Source organism: Pectinophora gossypiella, chromosome 23 (assembly GCF_024362695.1).
Source record: "Pectinophora gossypiella chromosome 23, ilPecGoss1.1, whole genome shotgun sequence".
Taxonomy (NCBI): domain Eukaryota; kingdom Metazoa; phylum Arthropoda; class Insecta; order Lepidoptera; family Gelechiidae; genus Pectinophora; species Pectinophora gossypiella.
This window is the reverse complement of record NC_065426.1, coordinates 6766636-6782439: the sequence shown is the minus strand read 5'-3', so window position 1 is coordinate 6782439 and position 15804 is coordinate 6766636. Positions and strand designations below refer to the sequence as shown.

Genomic DNA, 15804 nt, shown 5'->3' with positions numbered 1-15804 from the left:
ACGCGTTATGTAAAATACCCACATCGTGATATATTTACTATAATAAATAAATTTTCCATTTTATTACACAACTGTAAACTGCACTTATGATAAATAATTATTAATAAATTAGTCGTATACAAATTAATTCTGACCTGTATTGCCGCATGACGTCATGCCGTCGCGCCACGTATCGACGTCAAATGCCGCTGCCGACTGCAGTGCTGTCTGCCGCGTTGCACGGAGTTGAACCTTTTAAAAAAAAAACTAAAATAAAAAAGCTGACTAGATGTGGGGGTATATATTATACACCTCTGTCCACCTCCTTCGGTGATACACGCGTGATGCTATATTGTAATTATTTTGTTAAAATAGGAAAATTTTAATTCACGACTATAATTCCGCCAATAGGCTAGTTTCCAACTAGTCAAATTAGTTTCTTTTACTAAACGTCAAAACACGAACTTGTATGAAAAAGCAAACTGTGCCGTTATAGAAAATCTTGACAGGATTCACTTGTTATTACATTTTTCTGAACTACAATTCATAAATATGTTAAATAGAAAAAAGAAAACGTTTTTTAAATTCACCGGTGTCCGAGTTTAGAAAACACATGCTTACCTAGTAAGTATGTAGGCATCGATGGTTCACGTCCAGAGAAAATATCAAATCACTTACCTGAAAATGAAATAGAAGGGCATAAGGGCAAGTCGTAAGATAGATTCATGATAATAATCTATAATCAAGAGACATGGCTCGCAGCACCGCCGCACCCGGCTATATAAGTTGTGAGAAGCTGCAGTAGTTTAAGGCGGATGAGACGTTCATTATGTAAAAATTGACGATTCAAATTGTAACTATGTTACCTACTGAATAAAGATATTTTTTAATTTGAATTTGAGTAGGAGTTGCAGTAAGGTAGGTAGACATACATCGTAAAATGAACTAAGTACCCATCCAAACCTATTTTATATAACGCGCGTTATAAAAAACACCCACATCACAATATATTTACTTAAAATCCATATAAACCTGTAAACTGCACTTCAGATAAATTATATTAACTTAGTCAAAAAAAAATCAAATTCAATCAGTCGTATACAAATGAATTCTGACCTGTATTGCCGCATGACGTCATGCCGTCGCGTCACGTGTCGAATGCCGCTGCCGACTGCAGTGCTGTCTGCTGCGTTGCTCGGAATTGCACCTTTAAAACAAATATCTAAAATAAAAAAGCTGATGAGAAATGGGGGACCACTGTCTACCCTTCTGGGGACAATCGCGTGATGCTTTGTTATATTTTGTTGAAATAATAAAATATAAGCACAAATATGAGGCCGCTAATAGGACACTAGTCCAACTAGTCAAATCAGTTACTTTTTACTAAAAGTCAAAACACGAAAATTACTACGGAATTTGTATGAAAAAGCAACCTGTGACGTCATAATAAATCGTGACACAATTTTTACTATATTATAATTCATAAGTAAGTTAAATAGAAAAAAGACGTTCTTTAAATTCACCGGTGTTCGTGATTAGAAAATACGTGCTTACTTAGTATGTAGGCATTGATGTTTCGATCCCAGAGAAAATGTCAAAATAAACTTTTATCATGAGATATCTCGCAGCATCACCGCATTTAAATAGGATTTACAGTCAGGTAGGTAGACGTACATCGCAAAATGAACTAAGTACCCACCCACACCTATTTTATATAATGCGCGATATACAAAATACCCACATCATAATATAATAACGAAATTTTCCATTTAAAACTGTAAACCTATACTTCAGACTAATAATCTCAGTCTAAAAAAAAGTCTTTAAAAAACAAATTCAATCAAACAAACAAAAACATACAAACCAACATAAATAGCCTATATATGTTCCACTGCTGGGCACAGGCCTCGCCTCAAATCAACCGGAGGGGGTATGGAAATTCAATCAGTCGTATACAAATTAATACTGACCAGTATTGCCGCATGGCGTCATGCCGTCGCGTCACATATCGACGCCAAATGCCGCTGCCGACTGCAGTGCTGTCTGCGGCGTTGCCGGAATTTCACCTTTTAAAAAAATAAACTAAAATTAAAAAGCTGGCTAGAAGTGGGGGACCTCTGTCTACCCTTTTGGGGACAAACGCGTGATACTATGTTATATTTTGTTGAAATAAGAAAATATAAGCACAACTATAAGACCGCCAATAGGACACTAGTCCAACTAGTCAAATCAGTTACTTTTTACTAAAAGTCAAAACACAAAAATTACTACGGAATTTGTATGAAAAATCAACCTGTGACGTCATAATAAATCGTGTAAATTTTTGCTATATTATAATTCATAAATAAGTTAAATAGAAAAAAGACTTTTTTTTAAATTCACCGGTCTTCGTGATTAGAAAATACATGCTTACTTAGTTAGTATGTAGGCATTGATGATTCGCTTCCAGAGAAAATGACAAAATAATCTATTATCAAGAGACGTAGCTCGCAGCACCGCCGCATTTAAATACGATTTACAGTCAGGTAGGTTACATCGCAAAATTAACTAAGTACCCACCCATACCTATTTTATATAACGCGCGTTATAAAAAAACACGCACATAATACATTTACTTTAATAAAGAAAATTTCCATATAAAAACTGTAAACTGCACTTCAGATAAATTCTATTAACTCAGTAAAAAAAAAAAATCAAATTTAATCAGTCTTATACAAATGAATACTGACCAATATTGCCGCATAACGTCATGCCGTCGCGCCACGTGTCGACGCCGAATGCCGCTGCCGACTGCAGTGCTGTCTGCGGCGTTGCTCGGAATTTCACCTTTGTAAAAAAAATTAGCTAAAATAAAAAAGCTGATATAGGACACTAGTCAAATCAGTTACTTTTTACTAAACGTCAAAACACGAAAATGACTTAGTACGGATTTTTTATGAAAAAGCAACCTATGACGTCATAAAAAATCGTGACAAAATATTTTATTTATTTAAATTCATAAATAAGGTAAATAGAAAAATAGAAAGTTTTTTTGATATTATTGGGTTTTTACCTTTAATAAAAAAGTTTTATTATTATTATTATTATTTTGTCACATTTTCATAGGTAATTTAACTTTGTCGTAGAGACCACCCAAATGTGCTGTAATTTTTCTTATGTATGTTTAAAAATATGTCATGATGTTTACGTAATAGAGAATATACCAGAACTAAAGAATATAATTATTATTTCCAATTGGGATAGTCAAGGGGAACATCTGCCGTATGCTGAACTAAGCACCTACCCGCGTTTCACTAAATTTTATTTAACAACATAAAAGGTGAAGACTAACTAAAGAACAATATCGTTTAAAAATACTAAAGTATTTAGCCTACCAAAGCTAATTAACTTTTATTTTATGGGTGTATAAAAAATACAGGTTGCAACATCTTTGAAAAAAGCTATACCAAACCCACTTTTTGATGAATTTATTTTTTAGGGTAGTCACAGGTAAAACTATCGCGTGATGATTTTTCCAGAAAGTTAATAAGAAACTGTGTTTTGAAAATCTTACCTTCTAGTATATATGTACGTTTCTTGCATCCAGCATCAGCGCTCATCACCTCGTCGGCGGGGTCCCAGACACGTGCTCCAATATTAATGAGACGGTTCTAAAGTTTTTAGTTCAATTATTAGCATTGAACACTACACCTCACTACGCCACTTGTAGTGTATTTAATTAACCCTTAGTTCAATCACTCGCGATTGGGTTTCAGTACGCATGTGGAAGAGAAATATTTTTTTCCAAGCGCATCGTGTGGCCTCCAGAAAACCGGCGAAGGTACTAACTTATACCGACAGAGGCGCCACAATCAAGCCAATCCCAGCTTGTGATTGGCCAGAACTTATAAGTGTTATGACAAACACTCTGCTGTTGGTCTAAATCCTAACTATAATACCGACCATTGCGTATAGGCAACTTTTCGGAATGAATGAAGTAAACCGAAAGGGCGCGAAAATTAAATTGAGTAAAAAATGCTGTTACGTATTAAAACGAGCGGCACCGATGATGGCCGTTTTGACACATTACAATAGTGATGTGAAATGACGAATTATTTATCGAAAAGTTATAATCGAATGCTTGAATTTCGAACGAATATTCCAAGAAGTACAGATAAAAAAATTCGATAAATTTTATGAATGACTGCAAGTCACTTTTGACAATAAAGTACAGTTATTTGCTCCTCCAAAATAGTAAGTAATTAATACGAAACTTGACTGACAGTACAAAACGGCCATCCTAGCGTGCCGCAAAGTTTTTTTTTATTTTTCAATTAATTTAAGTTTACCTGAGAAGGTGCGTAAACTGTTATGGAAAATCATTCTGCCTCTAATAAATATTTCTATAAACGATTCTTTGCAGCATCCATATTAGGAGAAACAACTTGTCAATATCCATTGCTGAAGGATTTCCCTAACAAATATGGAGTCGACGTGCCTTATCTTCTGAAGCCGCCCAAAGGTTTCATTGAGGAAAACACCCAAAGGCCCTGCAAATGCCCACGGCTGTATTGGCCTGTCTGTGGGAAGGATGGAGTAAGATGAATAAATATAATTATAATAAAACTTAATATTAATAATATAAGAACCCATAATAAATGTCAATATAGAAAACAAGACGCGACTTTTCGGGTTCCGAACCTCAAAAGGAAAAAAAAACGGAATATACGGGTTTTCCGTTCGTCTGTCTGTCAAGACCTTTTTCTCGGAATCGGGTGAAGGATTCAAGTTTAAATTAAGAAATAACACTAATATGGCTACTTGAATCTTTAAAAAAAAATAAAGCTTTTAAATCAATGGAATGCAAAGATATAGTAGTAACATAAACTGCCTATATACGTCCCACTGCTGGGCACAGGCCTCCCCTCAATCAACCGGAGGGGGTATGGAGCATACTCCACCACGCTGCTCCACTGCGGGTTGGTGGAAGTGTTTTTACGGCTAATAGCCGGGACCAACGGCTTAACGTGCCTTCCGAAGCACGGAATCATCTTACTTTTTCGGACAATCAGGTGATTAAAAGCCTCAAAAGTCCTTACCAAACAAAGGACAGTCTCACAAAGTGATTTCGACAATGTCCCCATCGGGAATCGAACCCGGACCTCCAGATCTTGAGCCTAGATGTATTTTGTATCATACATTTATTCATGGAACAAAGATGTATTTTACAAATTACAAACTTTTGCAGTTGATAAAGTAATCGCGACCTATTTCGGCGTATGGAGAATAGTGGCAAGCTCAAAACCTCGGAACCCTCGGTGGCCGAGTCAAGCTCGCACTTGACTGGCTATTTATTAGCCCAGCATAGTTCTGAAGCAACTCTATCCAGCCATAGTAAATCTTTAATAAAAATATAAAGGGTGTTAGTGACATCGTAACGTATACTGAGGGGGATAATTCAGACCATGATTCTGAGTTGATATCGAGTAGAATTTTCCGTCGCAAAATACATGATTTTTTTTTAGTTTTCTTAAATTATTTTCAATTCTATACTTTTGCGATGGAAACTTCCACTTTATATTAACTCAGAATAATCAGCTGAATCATCCCCCTCAGTATTCGTTACGATGTCATTTACACCCCGCACAAGTACATACTGTAGCCATACACGTAGGTATGGGTGTTAGTGACACCGTAACGAATACTGAGGGGGATGATTCAGACCATGATTCTGAGTTGATATCAATAGGAATTTTCAGTCGGAAAATTCATGAAAATTTTTGTTTCTATTTTTAAGTTATTTTCAGTTCCATACTTTTGCGACAGCAAATTCCACTTGATATCATCTCAGAATCATGGTTTCAATCATTCCTCAAAGTTTTCGTTACGATGTCACTAACACCCTGTATATTTTTTATTTTAAGCGATTGTACGTCAACTACTGCGTGAGAAAATGCGTGGGAGTGCCGGGACCTAATGCGTTGTCTGTAAAATGTCTGGAAAACTCTGCTATTTTGGCCGTCGTACCAGCATCTTGGGTATATCCGGAAGAGAATAAAAACGCCACCACAAGCCAGTCTTCCGTTAATTATGAGGAAGAGGATAATTATTAAAATCCCTAATGTTTTTGACCTGTAAAAGTGTGTGTATTATTAATTATATTCAGATATATTTATCATACTCATATTGTGTGTATTTTAATATTGTAAATGATCAAACCATATTATTATTATTTTTGTTTACAAAATCGAAACTGTAAAATTGCACAGATTTGAATTTTCTTCAATATTCATAATAAATTGTTTAAAAAACAAACTGCTTAAATAATTTAAATTAAGTACTGTTGCCGAGCTATCGATAGTCAATTATCTATGAGGGACCTTCCAATCGACGTTCGACAAAAACACGATAGATGGCGTTGTTAGGTTTTTCTTAGGTTAAACTTCTAATTTCATGGATAACAGGCATATGCATCTTTTATCGGTTTTTGAATATAAATGATGACCTTTTTATTACATCAAGTTACAATTACAACTTCCACCCATTATTATTCTTGTCAAAAAAAGAGAAGCAATATAGGTACCTAGATCATTCTATACATAATGGACGATTGCTCCGCTGAACACCCAAAGTGTGCTCCTGGTGGTAGAACGGGTAAATTCTAATGCTCTGTTGTGCCCCTTTAGTGGTACAGAAGGGAAACTTTTGAGTTACCTGTCGTGCTCCTTTTAAGTTATGAACACATTGGAGGGACTACTAAAATGAAATAAGTACTTGAAATATTTGTTTTAAATGTATAATGTTAAGTATTTAAAGAATAAAGAACATTTTATTGAACCAAAACTTTCTTCCTTCTAAGTTAAAAAAAATATATATTTTGCTACTTATAAGACTATGCAAATTAGTAGTTCTATCTAAGTAGATTTTATTGTAGAGATACTATAACTTATTTGAAGTACTCTTCAGAGTCAAGTGCAAATAAAATAGTCATCATGTGTTCCATCCTTTGTAGGGGTAAAGTGGAACCATAAATATAACGACATAAGATGTGCTCCACCAAACCACCAAAGGAGCACTACGGATCATACAAAATTTACTGGTTCTACCACCAGGAGCACACTTTGGGTGTTCAGCGAAGCTGTCGTCACATAATGACTGTGATCCAAATACCAAGCAACAATTGCTTTTATGTAATGCCCCTGCCATTACATTACAAGTCAGTCGATTACATAAGATTACTAAATCTTTTAAGGGGCAATGTATACGTTTTTACAATAAGATTCCCATTGACATTCAGAATTTGCCTTTCAACTGCTTTAAGACAGTAGTTAAACAAAAACTTTACAAAAAAGGTTATTATAAAGTTAGTGATTATTTAGAAGATATTCAATGCATGGGATAAACTGTCTGAGATCTGATATTAGGCAGCTAAATTACTCAATTGTATATCAATATTTTATGTTTATTTTAAATTTTTTAAAGAACGTCTAGGGCCCTGTGCCGAGGTTTTTCTTGCAGCTTCTTTTCCCCGGCTATACAGGTTGTGAGAAGCTGCAGTAGTTTTAGGCGGATGAGACGTTCGTTATGTAAAAATTGCCGATTCAAAGTGTATGTTACCTACTGATTAAAGATATTTTTGAATTTGAATTTGAATTACATTTTTAAATAATGATGTACCCAGAAATGAGAAGATAGGATAATTATCACGTGAAAACTGAACAACACCATATACCATGAGTTTGGGGAACGTCGATTGGAAAGTCCCGCATTGTTGACCTTGAAAGTCATCGATACTATCAATAGTATTCCTTCTGACTATTGCAAGCACTATACAGGGTGTTAGTGACGTCGTAACGAAAACTTTGAGAGATGATTGAGACCATGATTCTGACATGATATGAAGTGGAATTTTCCGTCGCAAAAGTATGGAACAGAAAATAATAAAAAGAAAAACAAAAATTTTCATGAATTTTCCGACGGAAAATTCCACTTGATATCAACTCAGAATCGTGGTCTGAATCATCCTCTTCAGTATTCGCTATGGTGTCACTAACGCCCATACCTACTTGTATGGGTACAGTATGTACTTGTGCGGGGTGTAAGTGACATCGTAACGAATACTGAGGGGGATGAAACAGCTGATTATTCTGAGTTAATATCAAGTGGAATTTTTCGTCGCAAAAGTATAGAATTGAAAATAATTTAAAAAAACTAAAAAAAATCATGAATTTTGCGACGGAAAATTCCACTTGATATCAACTCAGAATCATGGTCTGAATCATCCCCCTCAGTATTCGTTACGATGTCACTAACACCCTGTATATACTATCGATAGTTTTTCTGTGTAACTACACTATTGCTGTACATCGATAGCGTAACTTGTCTTTCAATTCAACCCATACGATAGAAGAAAAGAATGAAGACTTGCATTTTATTTTTTTGTTTTTTCCTAGCTGTTGGATCATAGAGCACACGGACGTCGTGTTGGATAGATACAAAGTTATATTATTTCTGATATTCTTCAATGTAATTTTAAAGTCATAAAACGAAACGTACATGTTACAATAATCAGGAGTTTTCGTAAAGTGGTTTGACACCACTGGCATTGATGCCATCATTGGTTTTTAAAAGGTGTTGCTGTTGCAGTTTCTTGTCATTTCTTCTCCTCCATAACACCTTGCGAACAAAATCCCTATGTGCGACGTGCATTGGACATGTGCTCACAGGTGCGATGCCGCTTCGGCAGTCGAAGACAGTCACTTGACCGGTTTCCAGTCCGCCTATAAGACATTTGCTGTCGCGAGGATTAAATTTGAAGTCAAATAGGGTTCCGGTCGGTTGGAAAACTCCATCAGGTGCATTGACACTCTCAATCTAAATTCAAAAATGTTACATTGACCTTCAACAAGTTTATCCATGATAATTACGTTGAATAAATTATTCTGATTTCTGATATATGTATAATGATGGAACTAACTGGGAAACTCCCCATTATGTTCTGAAAATAAACGAATAATAAGGAAAACAGAAATCAAATCTCTTATTTGCTATTATTTTGTGGCTTTTGGCACCATTGCCAACGTTACAATATTATTGGGATGACCAGTAAAGTCGGTTAAGCGCCATCTAACGAGTTCTTAAAAACTATTTATTATTTTTTTATTCTAAACATGACAATCTCCCAATGTGCCACATGCCAATAGCTGGCATGCAAGCTACTGCTTTCCTTGTGTATTCTTTTAACAAGAAAAGTCTGGTTTACAAATTCTGTTCTTTATTCCAATGACAGCAAATGACAATTAAGCATTTAAAAACTTAATAGCGTGCTTTTGTAATGTAATTTATTAAATTATTTTATTTTATAAAACATTTTCGCTTTTTACTGAGTTATTTGTGATTTCATAGAATTTGTATAAAGAGCAGCTATGGAAATCAGCGTTCAGTATACGAAGAAAAGGTTCAACTTTGGCCGGCAACCGCAGTTTTGCGAACAAGGCCCGGATTTGTGCGATTCTATATCCACGAACGTGTTGGAACACAAGAACTACATCTTACGCAACCCAGTTCACCAACCAACTCAGAATACACCATCTTTTTCTGAACATAGTATTAATACTGTAAGGTGAGCCATTTTTATCTTATCTTACATAATTAGTAAATAAGTGTGAATTATTAACGATTTGTAATAAGATTTTCTGTATGGTAACTTTGGTGTAGTGTATTGGTCTCAATATAATTATATAAATAAATATCGGCTCGTTGCCACACACTACGTCTTCACTCCACCCCCGTACATACCCGTACAGTTTACTTTTTAATTGTGGCCACCGCGTAGTGCATTGCCCGAGACGACAGAATATATGTGAATCGATTCAAGTATTTTATAATATATTACATATGCCTGCAGTGGGACACTGAGTGTTACTAATAATAATAATTACATATTTATTTATATATTTAATTATACCTACGTGTATTACAATAAGATGTTTTTATGTACTTATGTAAACACTACATTTGGTATAACAAAAATCTCGGTGAGGTGTGGGTAGGTACTTAATTTATCTTGCGATCGCTGCAAATAAAGCAAAGCTGCAAAAGTCCAATCAGTTTCTTGCAAAGTAATAAATTAACTGGTTGCACTTTAGACCTCCTAGTTCTAAAGTTCTTTTCTGCAATAGACCAATAAACACGTATAAAAACATAAATTTTATAATTATGACATTATGCTGGGCTTTGTGACTGAACTTTTGCTCTTTGATCCTCTGACTACCCCATTTGGGATATAGTCATGAGCTTATGTTGGGTTTTATGTGACTTTCAGGGCAGAGTTTGTGTGCACAGGCGCTAACCACTCGGAAGGTGGCTGGGCAAAGGATATAAACATTCACGACCCTGAAGCCACGCAGCGTTATCGTCGGAAAGTTGAGAAAGATGACACTTACATACATTGTGTTAATACCTTGGCTCCGGTTTGTATTAGTTTCATTACTCTATAGACCAACGTGTCAGGTGGTGAGCCGTATCGCCGTCTGTAATGGTCGAGCCAACTGTTTTTGCGAAAATTGCACTTAAGATAAATTAATAAGCCATTGTTTAGTTTGGTGTGTAAATGCATTAAGATCATGTCTGTTAGCCACGAGTAGTGTCGTGTAATGATGGACATGATAGTATAATTGGGAGACAACAAAATGTTTTTTTTATCAGCCAAGACTTGCATTGTTCTTACTATGCATACCACGTCTGCTGATATGTTTATGGTTGTTAATGAATGACTTTATTATTAAAACAAAAATAATTCTAAAAGTGTTCACGTTCTAAGTTGACAACTCGTCTTCAAATTTCTAACTCGACTTTCTTAAGACTCTTCGAAAGAACTTGGCACGAAATTAAATTGACAATGATCCTTTTTTATTTTGCATAGGGAATGGAACATCTGATACTGCAAAACAATGCGATCGATATGTACCGAACATACTATTCTGAAATGGAGAAAATGCCAGAAGTCGAGAAGAATAGTTGTCGGACTGTAAATTTTTACCACGACCCATTTGGCCGACCGGTATCCTCAATCTGTTGGCACCCCAAAGAAGTGCTCAAATTTGCCGCTTGCTATGTCGACGTCGACTTCTATCGTGTAGCTAAGCAAGCGGCGACATACGCGTTTCTGTGGGATGTTGAGAGTGCCAATGCACCTGATGGAGTTTTCCAACCGACCGGAACCCTATTTGACTTCAAATTTAATCCACGCGACAGCAATTGCCTTATAGGTGGACTGGAAACCGGACAAGTTACTGTTTTCGACCGCCGAAGCGGCGTCGCTCCTGTGAGCACATGTCCAATGCACGTCGCACATAGGGATCTTGTTCGTAAAGTGTTGTTCATCCACTCAAAATCAGGTCAAGAATTCTTCTCTGGGAGCCCGGACGGCTGTTGCAAATGGTGGGACCTAAGAAAACTAAGCGAAACTACTGATGAGATGATCATTGATTTGGTGAAGAGCAATGCAGATGAACAGAGTATGGCGACAGCGTGTGGTGTATCGTCGATGGAGTATGAATCTACGATCCCTACACGCTTCATGGTGGGCACAGACAACGGAATGGTTATTGGTGGCAACCGGAAAGGTAAAACAGCGACGGAAAAACTGCCTGTGACGGTAACTACAATCCCTTTTATAAACATATTTCTTTCAGTACGCACTTATTAAAATCAACTGATTAGTTGGACTGCTTGAGGACTAACATAAATGACATTTTAATGAAAAAGAAAAAAAATATTAATTCAAGCAGTAGGTATGGCTGCCTAATAAATTTTGTTGCAATATTTTAGGTTTTGATGTGATTTATTGTGGGTTTTGAGAATTAGACTCACAGTTAGCGTAAAAGAATTCGCATCTCCGTGGGATGATTTTTCAGATCGACCACTAAAAATATTTATAATTGGAACTGTCATAATATTTATTTTATCTTTTGCAGTACAACGCACACTCTGGGCCAGTGATGTCAGTAGAACGCAATCCAGCCTTTCCAAAATGTTTCTTAACTGTTGGAGATTGGACTGTCCGCGTTTGGAGCGAAGAATGCCGCGAGTCCAGCATACTATGGTCACCACCATTACGCTACGGGTATGTAGCGACATAGTTATACATATCGCTCACAATAGCCAATACTGTATCGACTGAAAAAATGTAGTTCAAGAAAAATCGATAAGTGTGAGTGTGACAGTTCATAGTGTCGTAACTGTAACAGTATTAGATACCGTGTGCGATATTTACATAACCCGGACACTTCATACAAAAATCTCGTTCTTACACATATATTGAACTTATGAACTTTTGTGCACGCGCTACACAGCATGTGTGACGCCTACAGATGTACAAAAATATTATTCAATCGCAGTATCAGTGAAGTCAGAGAAATGGACTTGAATACAAAACAATATCCACGCGTGCCTCTTACGTCTGGCATTCTCGCGGTAATAATTATCGGGGGTGGGGTAAGGAAGCTCGGATTGGTGCGGGGTGGAAAGTGTCCATTCTGTACGAAGTATTATTGTCTACGAGTATCTTTTTCTATCGTGTGGGTTATGGTGTCAGGATTGTAATTGAGCCGAAGGCCCCTGATATGATTCGTGTAACGACTACATACTTAAATTAGTAAGTAGTAACCGGGACCAACGGCTTAACATGCCATCCCAAGCGTGGATCCTGCTTCTTTCGAACAATCAGGCGACCAGTCTGCTATATCCGAACCAAAGCTGGGCTCTTAAAGTGATTTATGTGATATGTCCTCACCGGGATTCGAACGCGGACCACAGTATCGTGAGCCCAACGCTCAGCCACTGGACATGGTATAAATATAAATTAAAGCAAACTTAAATACAACAGGTATTCTTCCGGTGCTTGGAGCCCCTCTAGGATCTCAATGATGCTGATGAGCGGCACCGACGGCCGTTTGGCGATATGGGACCTTCTGCGAAGACAACACGAACCTGTATTTACTATGCAGATTAGCAGTAACGCATTGCTTACTCAACAGTTCCATGAATCGGTAAGTATGGGATGGTTTGACTGAGTTTATTGTATGTATGACTCTGGGACTATTATTGAAAGTCTTCTCGTATGTATTTGGTTTAAAACCCTGTTTGTTTCTAATACAGTGAGTAATGTTATGCACACTATTTACCATAATACGAGTGGCTCATAGCCATGTCAGGGGCTTTTCAGCACTGAATCTTAAGATAACAGATTCGCCTGGTTTAGGAAGCATAACTTAACTTCATAGCACAAGCTCACGACTATATAAATGGGGTCATCATCATCAATTTAAGAGCCACGCTCTTGTCAGTGTAGCATTTTCCATTCCAGTCTATCAAAGGCCAATTCCTTGATTCCTTGACTTGACTTGATTTCTTGAGGTTAACGTCGTGTTTTATAGGAAAGTCAAGGAATTGGCCTTTGATAAATGGGGTAGTCATAGGTAAATCCATCGCAAGATGAACGAGTACCCACACCTCACCGAGTTTTCTGTTAGACCAACGTGATCGGTGGTGAGCCGTATCGCCGTATGTTAATGGTTAATCCAACTGCGTTCATGTAAACTTCACTTACATTCGTGGCAGGTCCGAACCAGCGCTCCCCGGTTGAGAAGTAAGATACTACAGGACCAAAGTGACGTAACCTTATTCACTAAGTAACATAACATAACCAGCCTATATACGTCCCACTGCAGGGCACAGGCCTCCCCTCAATCAACCAGAGGGGATATGGAGCATACTCAACACGCTGCTCCACTGCGGGCTAGCGTGCCTTCTGAAGCACGGAATCATCTTTCTTTTTCGGACAATTAGGTGATTCAAGCCTGCAATTTCTTGACCAAACAAAGGACAGTCTCACAAAGTGAATTCAAAATTGTTCCAATCGGGAATCGAACCCGGACCTCCAGATCGTGAGCCCAACGCTCTAACCACTAGACCACGGAGGCTGTTACTAAGTAATATTTTTATATTGTCCGTTGCAGGGTTCACTGGTAGCTATAGGCAACCGTAGCGGTGACATATGTTTAGTGGAAATGTCTCGTCAACTCGCTGAATCCGATAAGAATGATAAACTTCTTCTCCAAGCGGTGAGTGTTGGTTGATAATCCTTTAAAATAACAGTAAATTGACACAATAATAAGGAACCACAATCATCTGTTGAGGCGGAAACAAATATTACGTGACATGTCTCCGCATCATTCGGGATACTCCATACAAAAATCCAATCTTTACCATGTGCTGCCTAAGGCATAAGGGCGAGCGAGACGCATTCCACGCCCGATCCTTCTTACTCCTTAGCGGTTTACGGTAATTTAACAGTAAGACCCATAGGGGATGAGGTCGGCCCCCGATACGAATTGGTGCGGGCGAAGAGTTGCCGTTCTGTTCACCATCACCAGCCTATTAACGTACCCACTGCTGGTGCACAGGCCTTCCCTATAGATGAATAGGGAAATCGGGCCTTAAACCACCACGCGGGCCCAGTGCGGATTGGTGGTTATTAACGACTGCTAATGCAGCCGGGACCAACGGCTTAACGTGCCCTCCGTTTTGTCACCTGCTAGGTTGGATGATCTGGCAGCAATCACAAGCCGGTTACTGCTTACTGATTAAGTACGTAGTCGTCACATGAGCCATGTCAGCGGCCTTTGGCGGCTCAATAACAACCCTGATACCAGAATTGTTGAGGTTGGTCATCCACCTCGCAATCCGCGCGATAGAAGACGAAGTTATAAACCAAACTGACTACAATATCAGACCCATCACAATACCTTCTTTTAGTTACCGGATGCCGTAAAAACGCTAGAAAGATGATATGTGTTTGACGCCGACGGTGTGATGGCTGCCAAAGGATGTTTTCAGGGTACTGAACTGAGCATAGGACCTCGCTAGCCACGATTCGGTAGTTGGTGACTAGGGATCGAGGATCCACTAGTATCATGTTGAATGTTATAATTATATATGCGTCGTGCAGTGCAAACTTCGTTAGCGCGTTTCAGGCCTGCATTATTGAATGGTGGCGCCATCTGTTGCATGTGGGTGGAACTAGCTGGTCAGCATGCCCATGCTGTGGCGGACCTGAGTTTTTCACCAAATAAATAAATGAAATAATATAATTTATTGTATTGCAGATTATCGATCGCGAGACTAAACGCGAGCGTATCCTAGAAGCGCGTGCTCGTGAAATCCGGGTGAAACAAAAACAAGCTGATGAGGCTTCCCCGGCCGCTTCTATCACTGATCTTGAACAAACAATTGGCGACCACGACTTAAATGAAGCCACTACGGATTATATGCAAATATTGAAGAAAGAGTTAGCTAGCATGTAACATTTTTCCTTCCTTCCCTCTGTCATTTCCATTTTCAACTTGTTTTTACAGAGCGTTGAGTCGAATTTCGCAACGGCCGAACGAGATTTGATTTCGTGCTCTGTGATTCGCTTGTTATCACGAATTTTAGTGAAGTCCGATTCTTAAGTCAAAACACAACAAATACTGCTACTCTGTTATTACTTTTAGACAAATGTACTGAACGAGTGTTTTTCGATCTCCATTCAAATGCAGAGTCTAATATATTGTTTTACTTACTTACATGCTTTTAGAATACTTATTATGCTAATTTGATAAACTTGTTTACAAAGATTTAGATTTCAATTTTAAGTTTTTAGTAATTGATATTATTAATTTTATATTTGTTGTCTTCATAATTTGCTATATTTACGAATATAATTAATTATTTGATAATGTTTAATTTGTCATTGTTTGTTTATATGATCATTTACTTAGTTTTGATTAATGTTTTATTGTT

General features: G+C 37.6%; 1 protein-coding gene and 1 long non-coding RNA gene across 2 annotated transcripts in view; both read left to right on the top strand.

Annotated features, from left to right (window-relative positions):
• Positions 1-6025, top strand: part of LOC126377651 (uncharacterized) — a 44829-nt gene extending 38804 nt beyond the window's left edge. Inside the window, exons 2-3 of the long non-coding RNA XR_007567953.1 lie at positions 4382-4554; positions 5883-6025. This is a non-coding gene — a long non-coding RNA (uncharacterized LOC126377651). The remainder of the gene's footprint in view (positions 1-4381; positions 4555-5882) is intronic.
• Positions 6026-9383: 3358 nt separating this feature from the next.
• Positions 9384-15579, top strand: LOC126377534 (dynein axonemal intermediate chain 2-like). Its single transcript, XM_050025325.1, has 7 exons — positions 9384-9580; positions 10283-10430; positions 10883-11617; positions 11937-12085; positions 12848-13010; positions 13980-14084; positions 15129-15579. Exons 1-7 carry the CDS (start codon positions 9384-9386, stop codon positions 15324-15326), a joined length of 1695 nt encoding a protein of 564 aa, XP_049881282.1. The 3' UTR covers positions 15327-15579.
• Positions 15580-15804: the final 225 nt, after the last annotated feature.

What these genes read in the sequence shown, in the direction of transcription:
- LOC126377534 (XM_050025325.1), top strand. Translation starts at nt 9,384, where the DNA reads ATGGAAATCAGCGTTCAGTATACGAAGAAAAGGTTCAACTTTGGCCGG. An exon ending in CGGAAAAACTGCCTGTGACG is followed by an intron (nt 11,618 to 11,936) that starts GTAACTACAATC and finishes TATCTTTTGCAG; the next exon opens with TACAACGCACACTCTGGGCC. An exon ending in ATAAACTTCTTCTCCAAGCG is followed by an intron (nt 14,085 to 15,128) that starts GTGAGTGTTGGT and finishes ATTGTATTGCAG; the next exon opens with ATTATCGATCGCGAGACTAA.